The sequence below is a fragment of the Pygoscelis adeliae genome, unplaced genomic scaffold, assembly GCF_000699105.1.
Source record: "Pygoscelis adeliae isolate BGI_AS28 unplaced genomic scaffold, ASM69910v1 Scaffold113, whole genome shotgun sequence".
Taxonomy (NCBI): Eukaryota; Metazoa; Chordata; class Aves; order Sphenisciformes; family Spheniscidae; genus Pygoscelis; species Pygoscelis adeliae.
Window position 1 is genome coordinate 10,996,938 of NW_008825108.1, and position 16,842 is coordinate 11,013,779.

General features: G+C 36.6%; 1 protein-coding gene across 1 annotated transcript in view; it reads right to left on the reverse strand.

The window, feature by feature from the left end:
- Positions 1-16,507, reverse strand: part of SLC16A7 (solute carrier family 16 (monocarboxylate transporter), member 7) — a 43,001-nt gene extending 26,494 nt beyond the window's left edge. The window contains exon 1 of the mRNA XM_009327592.1: positions 16,288-16,507. Coding sequence (XP_009325867.1) covers positions 16,288-16,501 — 214 coding nt within the window. The 5' untranslated portion in view covers positions 16,502-16,507. The remainder of the gene's footprint in view (positions 1-16,287) is intronic.
- Between the last annotated feature and the right edge of the window lie 335 nt (positions 16,508-16,842).

The following is a 16,842-nucleotide window of genomic DNA, read 5'->3' on the forward strand; positions in this document are numbered from 1 at the left end:
AACAAGGCCAAGTGCAAGGTCCTGCACCTGGGTCAGGGCAACCCCTGGTATCAGTACAGGCTGGGGGATGAAGGGATTGAGAGCAGCCCTGCCGAGAAGGACTTGGGGGTACTGGTGGATGAAAAGCTGGACATGAGCCAGCAATGTGCGCTCGCAGCCCATAAGGCCAATCGTATCCTGGGCTGCATCCAAAGAAGCGTGGCCAGCAGGTCGAGGGAGGTGATTCTGCCCCTCTACTCCACCCTGGTGAGATCCCACCTGGAGGTACTGCATCCAGCTCTGGGGCCCTCAGCACAGGAAAGACATGGACCTGTTGGAGCAGGTCCAGAAGAGGGCCACAAAAATGATCAGGGGGATGGAACACCTCTCCTCTGAAGAAAGGCTGAGAGAGTTGGCGTTGTTCAGCCTGGAGAGGAGAAGGCTCCGGGGACACCTTATTGCAACCTGTCAGTACTTAAAGGGGGCTTATAAAAAAGATGGGGACAAACTTAGCAGGGCCTGTTGCGACAGGACAAGGGGGAATGGTTTTAAACTAAAGGAGGTAGATTTAGACTAGATATAAGGAAGAATTTTTTTTATGCTGAGGGTGGTGAAACACTGGCACAGGTTGCCCAGAGAGGTGGTGGATGCTCCATCCCTGGAAACATTCAAGGTCAGGTTGGACGGGGCTCTGAGCAACCTGATCTAGTTGAAGATGTCCCTGCCCACAGCAGGGGTGTTGGACTAGATGACCTTTAGAGGTCCCTTCCAGCCCAAACTATTCTATGATTCTAGATATTTGCAAAAACTAGTCTTTCAACTTGGAAAAAGGCAAGAAACAAGAAAGAAGAAAGGAGGGAAGAAGCTAATGATGAGATGGAACCAAAGCACCTATAGGAGAGATGCATATAAATAGAGACATTGTAACACCAGGCACGTTGTTTTTCACGAAGTGGCCTGCATGCCTCTGTAATGGGGATAGCTGGAAATAGCATGAGCACGATATGTGCATCGCAAACGGTCTTCTCAGAAAAATGTTCTTTTCTTCTCAGAAAACCGATGAAACCAGCTTGTAACTTAAGCAGTAAATGTCATGTAGTGTATCAACATGAACATTAGAAAATTCAGTGGCAAATATGAGGTACTTGGAAGAATTAATGAAAGTTTCCTGCAGAAGAAAAGACAATGACTTTTTAAAGCTTAGTATTTAACCGCAACTAACTCCTCAGGACTTCATAGGCTTGCATGAATCTAAATTTAAAACAGCTTTTCAGACCTAAAAAATGTGTTGGGAATTTCACTTAAATAATATTAACAGTATTAAATAATATTACTGTTGGCATGCACAATGAACCTGTGCCATTAAAGGTTCAAATGAAAAACCAAACAAGGACTTACTCATTTTTCCTCTCCGGAAATACAGTAAAGATAATAATACTAACATATAAATATTAGTAAATATAATTCTCTATAGCAGTAGTTAATATAAAGTTATTAATAATAAACTTCACTAAATTTATATCCTTTTCAGGGTTTCACCAGGAATTTCAGGAGGCATAAATCTAAGTATAGAAATGCTCCAATGAAAATATTAGTCGTTTTCTTCCAGAGGCCTCATCCTTGAAGTATTATCCATTCATCTCAGTGGCGGCTCCTTCCTTCTCTGTGGATGGTTGCAAGTGAAAGACTTAGGTCAATTTGGTAATATCTGTGTTTGAGCACTTGTACTTAAAAGAAGCATCACATTTCTGAAAAGATTAAAATAAATCCTATCTAATATATCTGCTTTCAGGGAACAAAGGAAAATTAATACTAATCTGAAACTAGAGATTCATTTATAGCTATCAAGTATTTCTACTAGTTTTTCTATCTCAAAAATAATCTTACTAAAAAACTGCTATGCCCAGACATAGAAACTACATATTTACACAAACACACACACACACACACACACACACAACCCCACCACTTTTCCTCATCTGATTGTTGGACTCCTAATGATATACATGAGTTGTTTTTTCCTGGGATAAGAGAAAGTACTCATCCCATTTATAAGTATTTTTCACCTGGAAACTTCTGAACTCACTCTTTCAAGTCCAAAGAACTCGAAAATTTGTAACTGAAGAAGACTTAGTGTTTAGTACTTTGTGCCTTGCCAAAGCAGATTACAATTTTTAACTATACAACTTGCCTTTACAGCTTGCTAACTGTGTGAACCAGATTGCCAAAAAAGTTCTGTATATTCTGCTGTTACAAAGGGAGGACGATCTTCTGTATTGTTGCAGATGATAAAACTGAAAAGAAAGACAGAGTCTACAGTATATCATTGTCACAACTACAATTATAGCAACTTGAAAATAAGAGATATATGGTTAATCTCAGAGCTAGTTGTCGGGAAGAAGAAAAAAACAAACCACAACAAACAGTGCTTGCAAATATTTATTTTATTTCTTCATAGACATTTTCCTAAACCATTTTATTAGCTACTTACAAATATTTCCCTTTTTTCTTTCTTCCTCTTTGAGGAATGACTGTCTTTTCTACAAATCTTTGTATGTACATGTGAACACAATATTTGTAAATGTTCATTACTCACCACTTCCTATTCATTATTCCCTATTATCATTCATGATTTTTATACACGTTCTTAAAAATCTCTGGCTACTTTTCCTGGAAGCAGAACAATACTTTGTCATTTGGAAGCCTAGCAGACATTACGGAGAGCAAAAAGTCATAGCAAACACTTTCAGAAGACCTTGCACAGGCTATTTAGTACTTCTTATCAATGTAGGATATATTCTCCGCAACTCAAATCATTACATTTTTCAGATAATGCATTCACTGTGAAAAATTCAGCCAACTTCAGTTAAGATTAATGTTGTCATTTGGATTTCTGTGTCTTCTACAAATTGCCCATCATATTAACGTTCATACAATATCCCATTTTTACCCTGCACATCATCCTACAGTTTATTTGTTTTCTTCCAGAATAATATTATAACTAACTCAACTTGGAAATGATTCCTTATATATTGTTACAGGCAAGAATATGTAATTTTAGGGAATCACAAGATACATGCTTCCTCCTAGTTGCTCCTTTATCGTATTCCTTTCTGGTCTCAATTTTGCACTGTATAATTAAACTTCAAATTGAAAATACTCAATCTACTACCTATGTTGTTTCTGTGGACCACTTACTGTGAATTATGGATCATGAGTGGATCATTAAATCTCACCTACATATTCAGAATATATGTAACGAGAAGTATAAATCTGGATGTATTTAGAACTTGGAAGTGTCCTGCGAAGTCATCATATTTAGGTCATTGTCAATAACATTGTAAGATTATTTCCAAATGCATTTGCTATTTATCACATGTCCCATTAAGCTTAAAATGTACTGTATAGAAAAACTTGCCTAAAACATTATTTTATCATTCTTTTCATTATAATTGTATTTTTAATAATATCCAATAAAATGCATACGGTGACTTTCAGTGGTAACAATTAGAAGCTTAAAGTGGGAATTTCCCAAATTCCTTTACAGCCTGTAAATTAGATCATGTCTGAAGAACTGCGTAAGGTAAATATATGTGAATAATATTTAGTTCACAACATACTGGGGGAATGGGAAGAGGGAGGGAAGGGGAAAGAGGGAAGAGGGAAGGGAAGGGAAAGGGAAAAGGAAAGAGGAGGGGGAAAGGAATTTATTTGTGTTTCAAAGATATCATACAAAATGGGAACTGAGCATTCTCATTAGGTTTTGGCACCTAAGGTATTTAGAGGGTAAGTAAGTGCAGACAATGGTACTCTATTAATGGGAACATAGCAGGCACAGAATTTGCATTTTTCCCAGTATTTTGCAAAAGAGGAGACTGAGAAACTGGGGTGAACTACATTCAATCGTCAATTAAAAGTGAGAATCTTTGGGGGGGTTTGTTTGTGGGGTTTTTTCCTGTTTTCAGACAAGTGAAAAAACAACATGTATGTATATGGAGAAAATCTGTTTCATTATAGAGTGATACGTAAAGGTAACACTGGATATTTTGCCTTCCAGGTCAAAAAGACTAAAAGCAATATAAACTGTTAAATGGCTAGAAACATGAAGAAAAAAATAAAACTAGAATAATGAAAAAGCCAAAAGTTATCAAAAGATTACCCTCTTGATCAACAACAGTAACAAGATTTATGTGATATTTTCCATCTTTCAATGCATTTCTTTATTTCAGCTGTGCCTGAATCAGTAGCCTTCATTACACCCTAGAGGAATCGGAACCTTTGGAGACAACTTAGTGAACCGGTCCAGAATTCTGGAAGTGTCCCACAGGTTCAGATCACAACATTTTCCAATTTACTTAAGCTTTAGACAACCGACATTTAACTGTTTTTTAAAAATAATACTCTTCAGGAAAATATTTACTGATTAATCAATAATTTAAGAATGAGTTCTAATCTCTTCTCTCCTCATTCTTTTTTCCTTGCTTCTCCTTAGCCTTTTACAGCAAAATACACATGCCTGAGAATAACACTCTATCCAGCAGAATTGAAAGAGAAAACAGATACACTTTTTTAACGTATACATTATCTGAGCAGATGTCAGTTTATCTTTGCATATTTCCCATACCCACCTCACATACTTTTTGTCATCAGAGTTGAATTTGTCATCAACTTGACACTTTTAGATTTCCATCTACAATGGGAAGAGCTTTACCTAATGGGTCTTTCAAATTTTTAGATGTTTCCTACGTATAGTCACATGCCATTTCTTTTGTGGACTGGATCAACAAATACACTTTCCATGGACTGTAATCAACCAAAACATGATGACTTCCTTTAATGAGGGGGAAAGTACGCCTTCCACTATGAAAACAACATTTCATAAAATGTGACCAAGTAAGGAGTGAAAGAATAATGAAAAATTAGTAGAGGAAGCCTGGGACTTAAGCAGTGGAAAAGGAATATATTATGAGGGAGTTGGGCAAAGGTCTTTATGGCATTTGTGTTTTGCCTGGACTACAGAGGAAACAACATGTATGATGTTCTCTACACAGTCCTTTCCCTTGTAGCAGCAGAAGATACATCTCCATAGACAAGGTCTTCTGAAAATGAGGGGGTGGAGGGGTGGGGGACGTCTAGATCGGGTCTGCTTACATGAACAGGGAGTATTTGAGCTCTGCTGCAAAAAGCAACATGAAGTGGCTTGGTGACCTAGTGCCATCTTATTGCACTTGAAGATAACATTTGTGTGGCTTTTGAACTAGGCATATTTTCTTACGTAGTGTGAAGAAATAAAACAACCCACCACTGGCAGAAACCTTATTCTCCACCAAGTAATGTCAAGCAGCTTACTTCTAATGATTGTAATGCATCATAAATTCAAAATAAATTAGTGCCCATTAAAATATAGGCTTCTCATGATTTGTATTACAGATGCTGCCTAAACATCATGCATTCCTGGAGCCACCTTTCATCTAAGGAGTTATGTTGATATTCTTCCCAGAACATATTAAAATAATCCAATGAAATATACCCGCTTCTGCAAGGATTTAACATGTGTGCCTGTGAGGAGAATATTAGTTAGGTTTACTAATGAAAGAATTATTTTCTTCCCACAGGAGGAACTATGTTTCTTTAGTAAGTTTTAATACATCTTACTGAAAAGCAATTAGTTAGAAAGTTGACTGATCTAGGCAATATGTATATCTGAACACCCTGTCAGGTGAATTTTTTATAATATCAGGAGAAATGATCCAGAAGAAATTCTATGATATAAATTTATTCTTGTCTTAATCCCATATGCCACTTCACCTCTGTTTCTCTGAGCATAGGGTCAAGTGCTTTGGACTCAGGTTACTGTTTACATTTGAGTAAGTAAATATGAAAAGCTTCTAAACCACAATGACAATGGTTTATATAACCTTGCACACTCTTTGCACAGGTATAAACTATGGTGCTGTGTGAAAGACAAGAGAATCACTCCCACATGTACTATCTTTGTGACATGTTATTTGATTTTTAAGGAACAATACATAAAATTAGAAGTAGCATTGCATCAAACACTCTTATGCTTTAACATCCATTTTATTCCCAAGCTGAAATAAAAATTTCAAGTCTCAGAATTTTCAGTTGAACTAAAACTCTTCAAATAAATCACTCTGAAATATCTCAGTCATTTTCTGACATAAAAATAAACAAATTAGAAATATAACTATCTGGCATTCCCATGATTTAATTCTTCCTCTTAGCTTTTCAAAATAATTGCAAACATTTTGTTTCAGCTCATTCGGTACTATATTGCATTTCATTACCAAACCGTCTTAAAAAAAGTGCAGCTCTACAGTTTGTTAAATTAGTATAAGCCCAGTTGCTGGACTGTGTTGCTTGTTATTGTATATGCAGTCACATAACACACATTGGACCTCGCTCTGACACGAATTGCTCCATCACATTCTGGGAGGGGTAGTCCTTCTGCCAGTCCAGCCCATAGGAGAGAGGGATTTGTGGGGTTTTTTTGTGAAACTTTTTTTTTTTTAAGATTTTCTGTACTTTCTATGACAATAAAAATGCGTTAATCAAAAATAATTATTCAGGCCACCAGCCCCTTACAACCATCTCTAATGTTGACTACATTCTCTTCTCACGTGAGAATCACACGATTTCAGGTCACTACCTGAAAGTGTTTTGTTACATAGTTTGTTGCTTCAATGAATAATCCGAACAACCCTTACAGTCACGGTGCCTGATTCTCCACTCCTCAGTGCACTTTGCAGCACTGGAACTCTATGGAATCCAATAAAGTTGAAGCCAGGAGACTCATACTTAAGGTCAAATTGTACTGAGTTCTTAGATTTTTATTTTTTTATTTATGAAGCAGAGATAAGCTTACTGACAAATAACTCACAAGTTTAAGCAAATTATTACTTTAATGAAGTGAACACAGCCAGTTTTGCTCAAATACTGTAAATCCTCAAAGCTAATCTTCTATATTTTATTTATATTTTATTTTGCGGAAAAGACGTGAATCATTTATGGATAATGTCTTTTTAAGGTTGATATAAACAAAAATGAGATTTTAATGAGTGCCTCTGGGAGCACTTAAGTCATTGAAGGCACACTGTCAAGAGATCTTGATGTTACAAACACCTATGGATAAACATATTTACATAAATGTATAAACATGTTTATATGTTGACTTTAAGCAGGTGAAGAATTTATTTTAACTTTGAACTTTATGAGATCACTAAGATATTTAAAATTAAGCACATATTGCAGGATTAGCACCATGATGCCCATACTTGGGATGGAGTCCCAGTTATTTTACGTCTCTGACAAGAGCTTAACATTGTCAGTGAAAACTGTCATTCATCACTATGTATATCAATGGATCTGTTGTAAGTTTTCCTACTGTCATCTTTTATTTTTTCCATTGTCACTAGCCAAACTGTGACCCTAGAACATTTGGCTATAAATTCAGAGAAGACCTGCAGATTTACCATATGTACCACATGACCTGAAGTTCTTTATCAATAATGTAGCTATTATACTTTCATTCTTTTATGTTACTGCATTTTGCTGGGCAGATGTCCAGGTAAACTAACTAAATAACTAAGTAACCAAAGAAAGAAAAAAATCTTATTTCACCATGAGTAATGTCATGCTGCTTTTCACCAGCTTTAAAACCTTATGTTCCTTAATTAAATGTTTCATGGTAACAGTTATAGTCTTGGTTTCTTAAGGATTGAATAGTCCCTGCAAAGACAGTCTTAAAGTAGAATATCCAGAAGTAAAACCTCCTGCACCTTATTTACTTGCTGCTCTGGAAATTACAGCTATTCTGATTAGGCAAATAACAACAGAATCAGCTACTTCATTACACACACTCAAAGCTTAGCAACATCACAATAAGGAGGGATTAATTCTGCCATTTGGGTATACACCAATAATTCAAACAATTTAGAACAGAACTAGTCTTGAAGCTTTTCTGAGTGAAACTTGACTTCCAAGGACACAAGATTACTCCCCCTTCTAGAGAAGGCCAAACAGGACACCCGCCGCCTTCTCTTGTGCCAGTCCTACCCTGAAAGCCATTGCAGAGTCCTTGGGAAGTCCTGCCATTAAGTTATATTCTACGATGCAGAAAATAACAAGAAGATAAAAGCTAGGACACATCTGCAAATCTGGAAGCAGCATGTGTGGGACAGAGAAGCTCATTCTTGTAAAAGAAGAAAAAAATTCAGTCAAGTAAGTTCTGTTCCTGGAAAAGCAAAGGAGTCCTCCATAGGAGAGCAGCATGAGTAAGGTTTGTACCATGACAAAATTGGTACTGCCAGCTGATAATGATAGGGAAGTGTTTCGGGATCCTGTTACAAAGAGGCTGAAGTGTATTCAACTTCCAAATCATTCACTGAACAGAGGAAAATATAACAGATCCATAGATTTCTATCAGCTTCTAATCAGCTACAAAAGAATGTAAACTTGGTCAATTATTAGACAAACCAGCTATTCTCCCAGTTGTGTTTTTTTCTTAGCTGGTGATGGCAGAAAGAGAATTATGGGTATGAGGAAAGTCACTGCAAGATTAGAGAAGATTTACAAGCTCATAGGTAATCTTAAAATTACCAAGTATTTTTAATAGTACCAAAACTAGTACAACTGAGTCAGTGTCACTGAAACGTGGGAGAATTACAATCCATGCAACATTCAAGAGGAAGATTAAAGAAGAAGATCAAACCTTAACCAGAACAAGCTCAAAATGACTAACTATGGGTGCATATCTCTAACAGGAACATTCTTAGATTTCAAGGTCTCTAGGGAGCGAAATATAATGTATTAGTATAGGGCAACAATCACGTAGGGTGGCATCACCTCAGATTTGTGCAAAATGGACATCTGAACTCTTCCTCTAGATTCCTTTAGCACTCAAAAGACAGAGAAATCTTTCTGAAACATGATTCGTTTGATGTGTTTCGGACATTTAACTTAGGAAGGGATGAATCAGAAATTCCTGTTTTTATTGACTGGCAACAGAAGATGTCTGGGCAACTCGATCAGATGTAGGTGCCTATGCTGAGGAAGACTAAACACATGAATCCTGTCCACATAATCTCTAGTCACTATTGTTAAAAAGCTGTAAGGGTAGCACTACTTCCTTCAAAGTTTTCTAAAAGTCAAAGCACTTAATGGTAAGTGTTTCAAAAAAGTCCACATAGAAAACCAAACAGGGCACATGTTCCCATCATCAGTGGGAAAGTGTTGCAAGAAGTGTTTGAACTAGATGAGGAAATCAACGTCTTATTTCACAATACAGTCTCCTGTTTTAATCACATTCTTTCATTTGGTTTTCTAGTCATAGTACGTATTCACCCCCAAAAAAGTCAGGTAAAACTGCAGTGAAAATGTTTAACCGTTTCTTGACAATTAAAAAAAAACCTGCCAAAATTTGTGGAAAAGAAAGGTAATAATTTTTTTTGTTTATATGCACCAACGAAACATATATTACCTACTAAAGCTGCAGCTGTTTGTGCTCTTTGACATACGTAACCTTAATAGAATATCACTGTTAGATGAAAAGATTCTGACTGATCAAAAACTCTTCGTACGGTATGTTTATCTACGTGTCATAAGTGATCTCTGCAAAAATCTTCAAAAACAGTTAATCAATTAAAAGAGTGTTTAAAGTAATCATAAAGACAATTTTAAATCACCTCATTCTTTGATTTCTGTAGTTCCCCTGGCATCAGCATAAACCTGCCACTAAGTCCCTGGTCCACTTACCTCTGTTAATGACTACAGATCTACATATCTTTATGAATCACAGTAAAAATCTCAGTTGTTGCCATTTGATACTGGCTTAGAATATCTTCTAAACATAGCAGTACAACTCTGTTTCCCTTGAATATACCCTTCAAAATAAACAAGGGAATAGTTCTTAGACATTCCAAAACAATGGACCAGTAAAATTCTATAATAAGTTCTTTGTAAAGCGCTGGGTTTATTATTTCATTTGAAGTGCTGGTGTGACTACAATGGTATACACAGACTTTTCCTTCCCCACAGTCCTTCTCTGGTATCTGCTTAAATATCTCATGATTCCCAGTTGTGCTAGACCATTGTTTCATTACCTTTGAATTACGCGACACACATCACAAATACAACTATTGTATGATCCAGTGATATGAAAAACTATATGGGAACTAATCCAACGTTATTAGTACACACAAAATAAGCATTCTTTCGTCAACGTTTTACAAGCTCAATGAACATATCAAAGGCCTAAGTTTGTCCCTTGATATCTTTCTTAAACAAACCCAAAGTTTGTTGAAAGCCCCTTAGAAAATGTATTTTATGATGCATGTTATTTATTATTGTTTGACTTTGACCCATTACTTGAAACTCAGTGGGAAAGAAAAAAGAATCTTCTTTGCAGATAAAAAAGCTGTCAATATTGATTACTTTACTTATAGAAATTCCTGGCTATAAAACCAAATGAAGATCAAGATAAATACAAAGCCTTAAAGAGGAAAAGAGTGCTTAACTAACATTCATTATGTAATCCACATTGCCTACTTGTACGTAAATGAGAACTGTTTTAGTAAAGGGCTTGAGTTAATTACATTTAAGTTACCACAAATATTTCTATGATATGCATCAAATCATTACTAATAACGTATGGTTTGGATACTGAAAGAGTTTGGTAGGAGCACAGTGGGAATTCTTTGTCACGTAATGTCTTTCTGATAATTATTCAAAATTTACATAATTGTACAATAAAAGACAAAAAAAGCTTATTTCTCTCAGCGGCAGCACGTCCTTAACTTTGAGACTGGCTTCCTGAGTGTGGCTCAGTAGATCCCAGTAAAAACTATGATGTTTCATGAAAGCTTAACAAAATTGGATCCCCAAAAGGCACTGAATATTTAACAATTAGATCTTATCTGTTCAGCCAAACAGAACAAGTTGCAGAGTAAAAAAACAGCTTGCTCCTGTAGATAGGACAACAAACCTGTTTGAAAAAAATGTATAAAACCATCTGTAACATACCTGCGTTTTTTCATCTTTCTTCCCATGACCATTTTAAAGACTGTTTTCTAAACATTAGGGAAGGCCTTTGTTTAAAACAGCCATTGCTACTGCAGAACACTGGCCTACAAGGTACAGTTGTACTCAAAGCCTTCCAAGAAACATAAGAAGTGGCTGTATCACCCTTCAGAGGTTTTATCAGGCTTCCCTAGCATTCAGATCTTCTTTTTTAAAATTGAACTACTGTAAATTTACAGTATTTTTGTTACTCTTGATACCTCTTTTTTGTACTTATCTCCATTTGCTAGTAAGATTCAAAATGCTCTGTTCTTGTGTCACCTCATTATGACTTCTTTCCTTTATCTGCGAGTCTCAAATTAACTTGACATAGATGTTTTACATATATTTTAGGCTAAATGTGAAGTATTCCCTCATGCCCATGAGGCATTTGGAAAGTTGATAAGTTCTGCTTTCAAGGACACTATAAATGAGGTTATTAAAATTCAACACTTTGCATATTCTGATGGAGAAAAACGCTTGCCCTGACAACAAAGGATATAGGTCAATTTAAGAAAGCTTCTCAATCTTCTTATCCACGGCCACTGAATTCCTTGTGCCAGTATTTGTAAAACCAAAATAAGAAAATGTTACAAGGGCGGAAGAAAAGTGTAGGAGCCCAGGTCCCGTCCAAAAGTAAAAAACCATAACCATCTGTTGTTTGTGTTACATGGATTTCGCAACTGTCACTGTGCATGCCATTTCATCTTCACAGCAATATCACCAAAACACCCACTGAGATAAAATCACAAATATTTTGAACATACCATATGATATGTTATTTTCCAAATTAATATTTGACAAGTCAAAATGAGAACTTGTCTATAGGTTACTTTTGTGTTGTCACCTAAAAAATCCTTTAAGGGTTTGCTACTCTCTGAAAATACTTAATCTCAAACTTGAATAACTTAAGAAATACAGAAGAAGGGAGAGGAAGCTATTAAATGCTGCATTTTTAATTATAAGCATGTTTTGAAAAATGGTAATGGCTGCTACTTACACCTATACAGCATCTTTCTTCAAAAGGGGTCCAAAGGTGCTTTTAAAATTATTTACTTAGAAGTATCATCTAGAATTTAAATGAACCTTTCTTTTTTGAACTTCAGACCAGCAAGACTATCCCACATTTCACAGCTGCGTATGGCTTGAAGGATTTATCAGCTCTCAAGCTAATCTCTATAACCCAATGTCACACCCAAAAAGTTATTTTGGAAAAAAACCCCAAACAAAACAAAGAAACAAAAAACCCAAACTGAAATTGTCCTTGGAAAAATGACAGAAAAAGAGTTAAAGACAAGTGAGTAAACCAACTGCTTTTTCCCTAAGGAAATCTAAAACTCAAGGTCAGCTGGGTCTGAAATCGCCAGACCTGTCACGTGGCTTTCATAGCTGCCACTAAGGCTCCTATCAAACCTACACTGAAAGCAATGAAAACGTTTTTACTGGAAACAGATCGAGCTCTGATAAGAAGCTCTCTAATCACCTTTGGCTGTTAACGCTGCACAAAGTCAGAGGTGAAGTTTTGAAAAAGAGAAGAATGAACTGAGAGAACTTGAGGTCAAATGTATTTGACCTTTTTCTTGAATTCCTTAATGCTTGTGTGTGTTAGAGCATAAATATGGCTCTATGAGTATATGAATGCATATATGGTTTATGTATATAACATGCACACACATTTTATATACATATGTGTTCATACACATAGAGAAACACAGGTTGCCCTGTCAGGATAACTCAACTAATTCCATTTTTTCCCAGCTTCTGTCCTCCAGTAACAGAAGTCTAGTGGTTTCAGTCACAGTCCCTTGGGTGTAGGAGTCATCACAAAACCATCACCCTTAATTTAATACAATTGACAGTCTCTGCTCAAGAGAGGCAGAAGAAGGAGTTGCCATGGAGACTGAACTATTGCTCTTCTCCAGAGGACGCTTTTTTCAAGCACGGGCAGAACAGTAGAGGCTGTGCAACACCTGTAACCTTGATCACATCACAGGATCTTGCTTTTTGGGATGGCTTTTTAGTAAACTCTAACAAACATCCAGGAGATAAGGGTGGGGGTGGGAAGAGAGAGCTTAAGAAAACAAACAAACAAACAAAACCCCAAACCAATAAAAACCAGTATGAAAGTGCATGTTATGCCAGATTGAGAGGGGAAAAGAGTTTCATATTGATTTGATTCATCAGATTTGTCACCTCTGCTTAGTGCTTTCCTAACGGGGTGAATGCTGTGCTTGACCTATTTGCTGGAATTAACCAGGACTGCAGGAGACCATATGGATTGCCAGATGGTCTGCTATAATTTAATGCCATTTATTCTAAGTATGAAGTAAGTGATAAATATAATTAACATTCTTTTAGCTCCTTACTGGATGCCTTTTATTAGTTTCTTTTTTTTTTCCCTCAGGCATTGAAAGGTAAGTTAATACCTTGTTACTGAAACACAGATGCCAGCTAATTACTGCAAGAGGCTGCAGCCTCCAAAGCAAAGAGTGTCTGCACAGACTCTAACTTATTCACTGACCCCACTGTGATGATTAATAGGTTGAATGCTAAGCTCTAATGAGGATGACAGATCTTAGATGTTTTCAGGTTACCTTAATTAGTAGTATGATGAACAGAGTGTTCATCGCAGCCGTACGTATCACACTTCATAGTAAACAATACAACTTGTACTCATGGTCTGAACGTGTATTTCACATTACAGCACATCAAATGCTAAGGAATCAAACCACCTTCAGACAGTAAAAACAATGGAGTGATTTCCTTCAGAAATGTTTTTCCTGATTGCTATTTCATATTCTGCCAGTGATTGTCTACACGGCCTATTTTTTAGGAAGTAGTTCTAGAGAAGCTATGGCTTCAAAGAGTGTTTATATCAGGCAGGGTCGTCATTCTCAGCATTTTAAAACCATGAGTCTGTAACAAGATATCCAAACAACTTGGCCTACTGGTCCTGTGCTGATAATCTTCACAGTGACCGGGGTAGGTGTTAGCAGAATGAATAGTAAACCAATTTATAATTTTTCATGTCAATGTACAGGTGAAGTTTGTATGCTGGTACTCAGAACAATAAAAGAAGTAGCAGAGAAAAGGCAGAAGAACTGAATGCTTTGTATTTTACATGAAAAGCTGTGCGCATTGAACCTCGCAGATAAAAATGAGCACAGCTAAACATCCTGTGATTTGCGTCTGTACTGTTAATAAAACTTGGGTGAAATTTGAGATGACAGAAACGGCATAAATTAAATGTCATTCAAAGATTAAAACAAAAGAACAGCACCTGCACGATAAAGCAAATCTGCCCTTAGAAAATTAGAAAACGTGGTGAAAAAGAGCCCAGGTCAAAAGTCACAGCACAGGCAAAGCAGAAACAAACTCCAGCTTTTCACCATCTGTGCTCTTCCCTTGTTCCAGATGGGTCCAGCACTTCTTCAGGGGCCTCTACAGTTACACATGCACACTCCACAGTGCAAGTGCTGATGCATCCTTAAGAAGCAACTACATTAGAGAGGACCTGAATGTGATGGGACATACCTGCTCTTTTATTCCACTCTTGATTGCATTAGTTCAAGTTACTTCTTCACCTGGTGAACTTTGGTGAATCACCTTGTTATTATTGCTGGTCCCATAAAATCCTTTATGATTCTCTACTAGTATATGAATAATTTATGATTCTCTACAAGTATATGAATAAAAATGGGATCAAAATATCAGAACAGCAAGCTTTTGTTGATACTGACACCACTTGTCAAGACGTCTTTATAAGGTCTCTGTCTCTGCCAGCATTTGAAAAAAGGATCTATTTTTCCATCCCATTAACTGAAAAATATTTACCTGAGGTGCTTAAGCTAATGCTATGCTGGCTGCAGGTTCATTTTTGTAGCCATAGGGGAAAAACAAGTAGCCTGAATTCCTCTCTGTAGGCACCTTCCTCTCTTCCCTGACTCCTAAAGGAGCTAGGATCAGTCAGGTGTCAAAAACTTAGGTAGGTTGAAATCAGAGATAAAAAATTACCATGCTAAAAACAAGACTTCATGCTTCCTTCAATAGGTTGTTTACTGGACCTGATAATACCAAACTTTACTATTACACAGATACCACTTCTGAAAAATATTGGAGTGATGCTCTTCAGTGATTAAAGATATTGAATCTCAATGTGCTATTGGCACACTGTTTTCAGTTTCTATGTGTATACATTTGTATATATATACATATACAGAGACACACATATATATAAATGTATGCATTTAATTGTTCCATCATTGCAAACAGTCTGAGATGTTCCAAGTGGTTACCTCATAACATCCAAAGAAAGGGAAATGCCAGATCTATTGCCTGAAATAACCTCTTATTCGGACCTCTGAACTGCCTGAAAAAGTGTTTTGTCTAAGTGGCAGATAGCTCCCACCAATACTTAAAAAAAATATTCTGAAAGAATGAAGAAATCAAACAGAATTTAACAGTTAGTCTTTGAGGTTGATAGACACAAAACCTGCCAAAGCAGGTTTAACACTTAGTACTTAAACATGGCTTTATACTTTAAAATCCTTTTTCATCTGTCTTGTTCTTTACTTGCTTGCTCACAGGAAAAAAGATATCAGAGAATTTATGTTCACTGTTCATTTCAGTCCCAAGAATAAGATCGTCAGTATCTTAGCTGTCATACAGATGGTATGTATGAAACATGGCTCTTGGCCTAAATGGAAAGTAGGATTTTATTTTAGGACAAATAGGGACAAGATATAAAACCCCTATCTACAGAGGAATAACTGTGCCTGACTAATGAACCCTCTCGCCATAATAATTTTCTGTGTTTAAGCTCCATCATCTGATCTACTGAGAGATTTCACCGGGGCAGTGGAAACCGAGCAAATGTACCCCCGTCCCAGGAGATGTTACTTGGGCTTTGCTTTGTTGGAAAATGTGACTTTCAGAAACTGAATTTAGGGCAAAATCGCAAAATAGAATTAGGTAGAGGAACAAACAAAAGGCCCTAAGGGGAAAACAAAAAGGAAGAGAATATAAAATGTTTTAAAAGAAAAAGTAAACAGTGTTTTAATGACGATGTGGCTACCAGTACTCTCTGATAAAGTATGATACAAAAAGCAGCATGTATTTTGGTAAATTCTTTAGGTAATAATGATAAAATCAGGTAGTAATTAACTTTAAATGCTTTAAGATCATAGAAAAAAACCCGAACTATGATATTTGCAAATTTCACAAATGTCTTACCTCCTGCATACATGACAGCCAACATTATTGATGATATCCAAGCTATCTCACTATATGATGTGTGGAAGATTTCTTGTATTTCCTTGAAGAATACCGTGATGGCTTTGGGGAATGCATAGGAAAATCCAATGGAGATAAAAGCCCCAAAGACCACAACCCATCCCCAACCTCCATCTGGAGGTGGGTACTGTGGTGCTGCTGTTGCCGGTGGCATTTTTGGCCTCTGTCTCTTCTCCAACTAGGCTGGAAAAGAAGAGAAGAAACAAGGTTTCAAACATTTTTCCTTTTTTCTTTATCAAACTGCAGTATTCAATCATCATCTGCAGGGAAAGAATCCTCAGAGCAGAGACCAATTTCCAGCTTTCATGGGACCACAGAACGCGAGTACCTGTTTTTAGAAGCAAAATCTGTTCTGCAAAAAAACGTGTGGCAAGAATATTTGCAATATCCTATTCAGTACGTGGCATCAGTGTTTGTAACACATCAGTGTTACAAATCACTGATCTCAGTCACTTAAGTAGTATTTGCAATTAGTCACTTACTGGAAAGTGACGT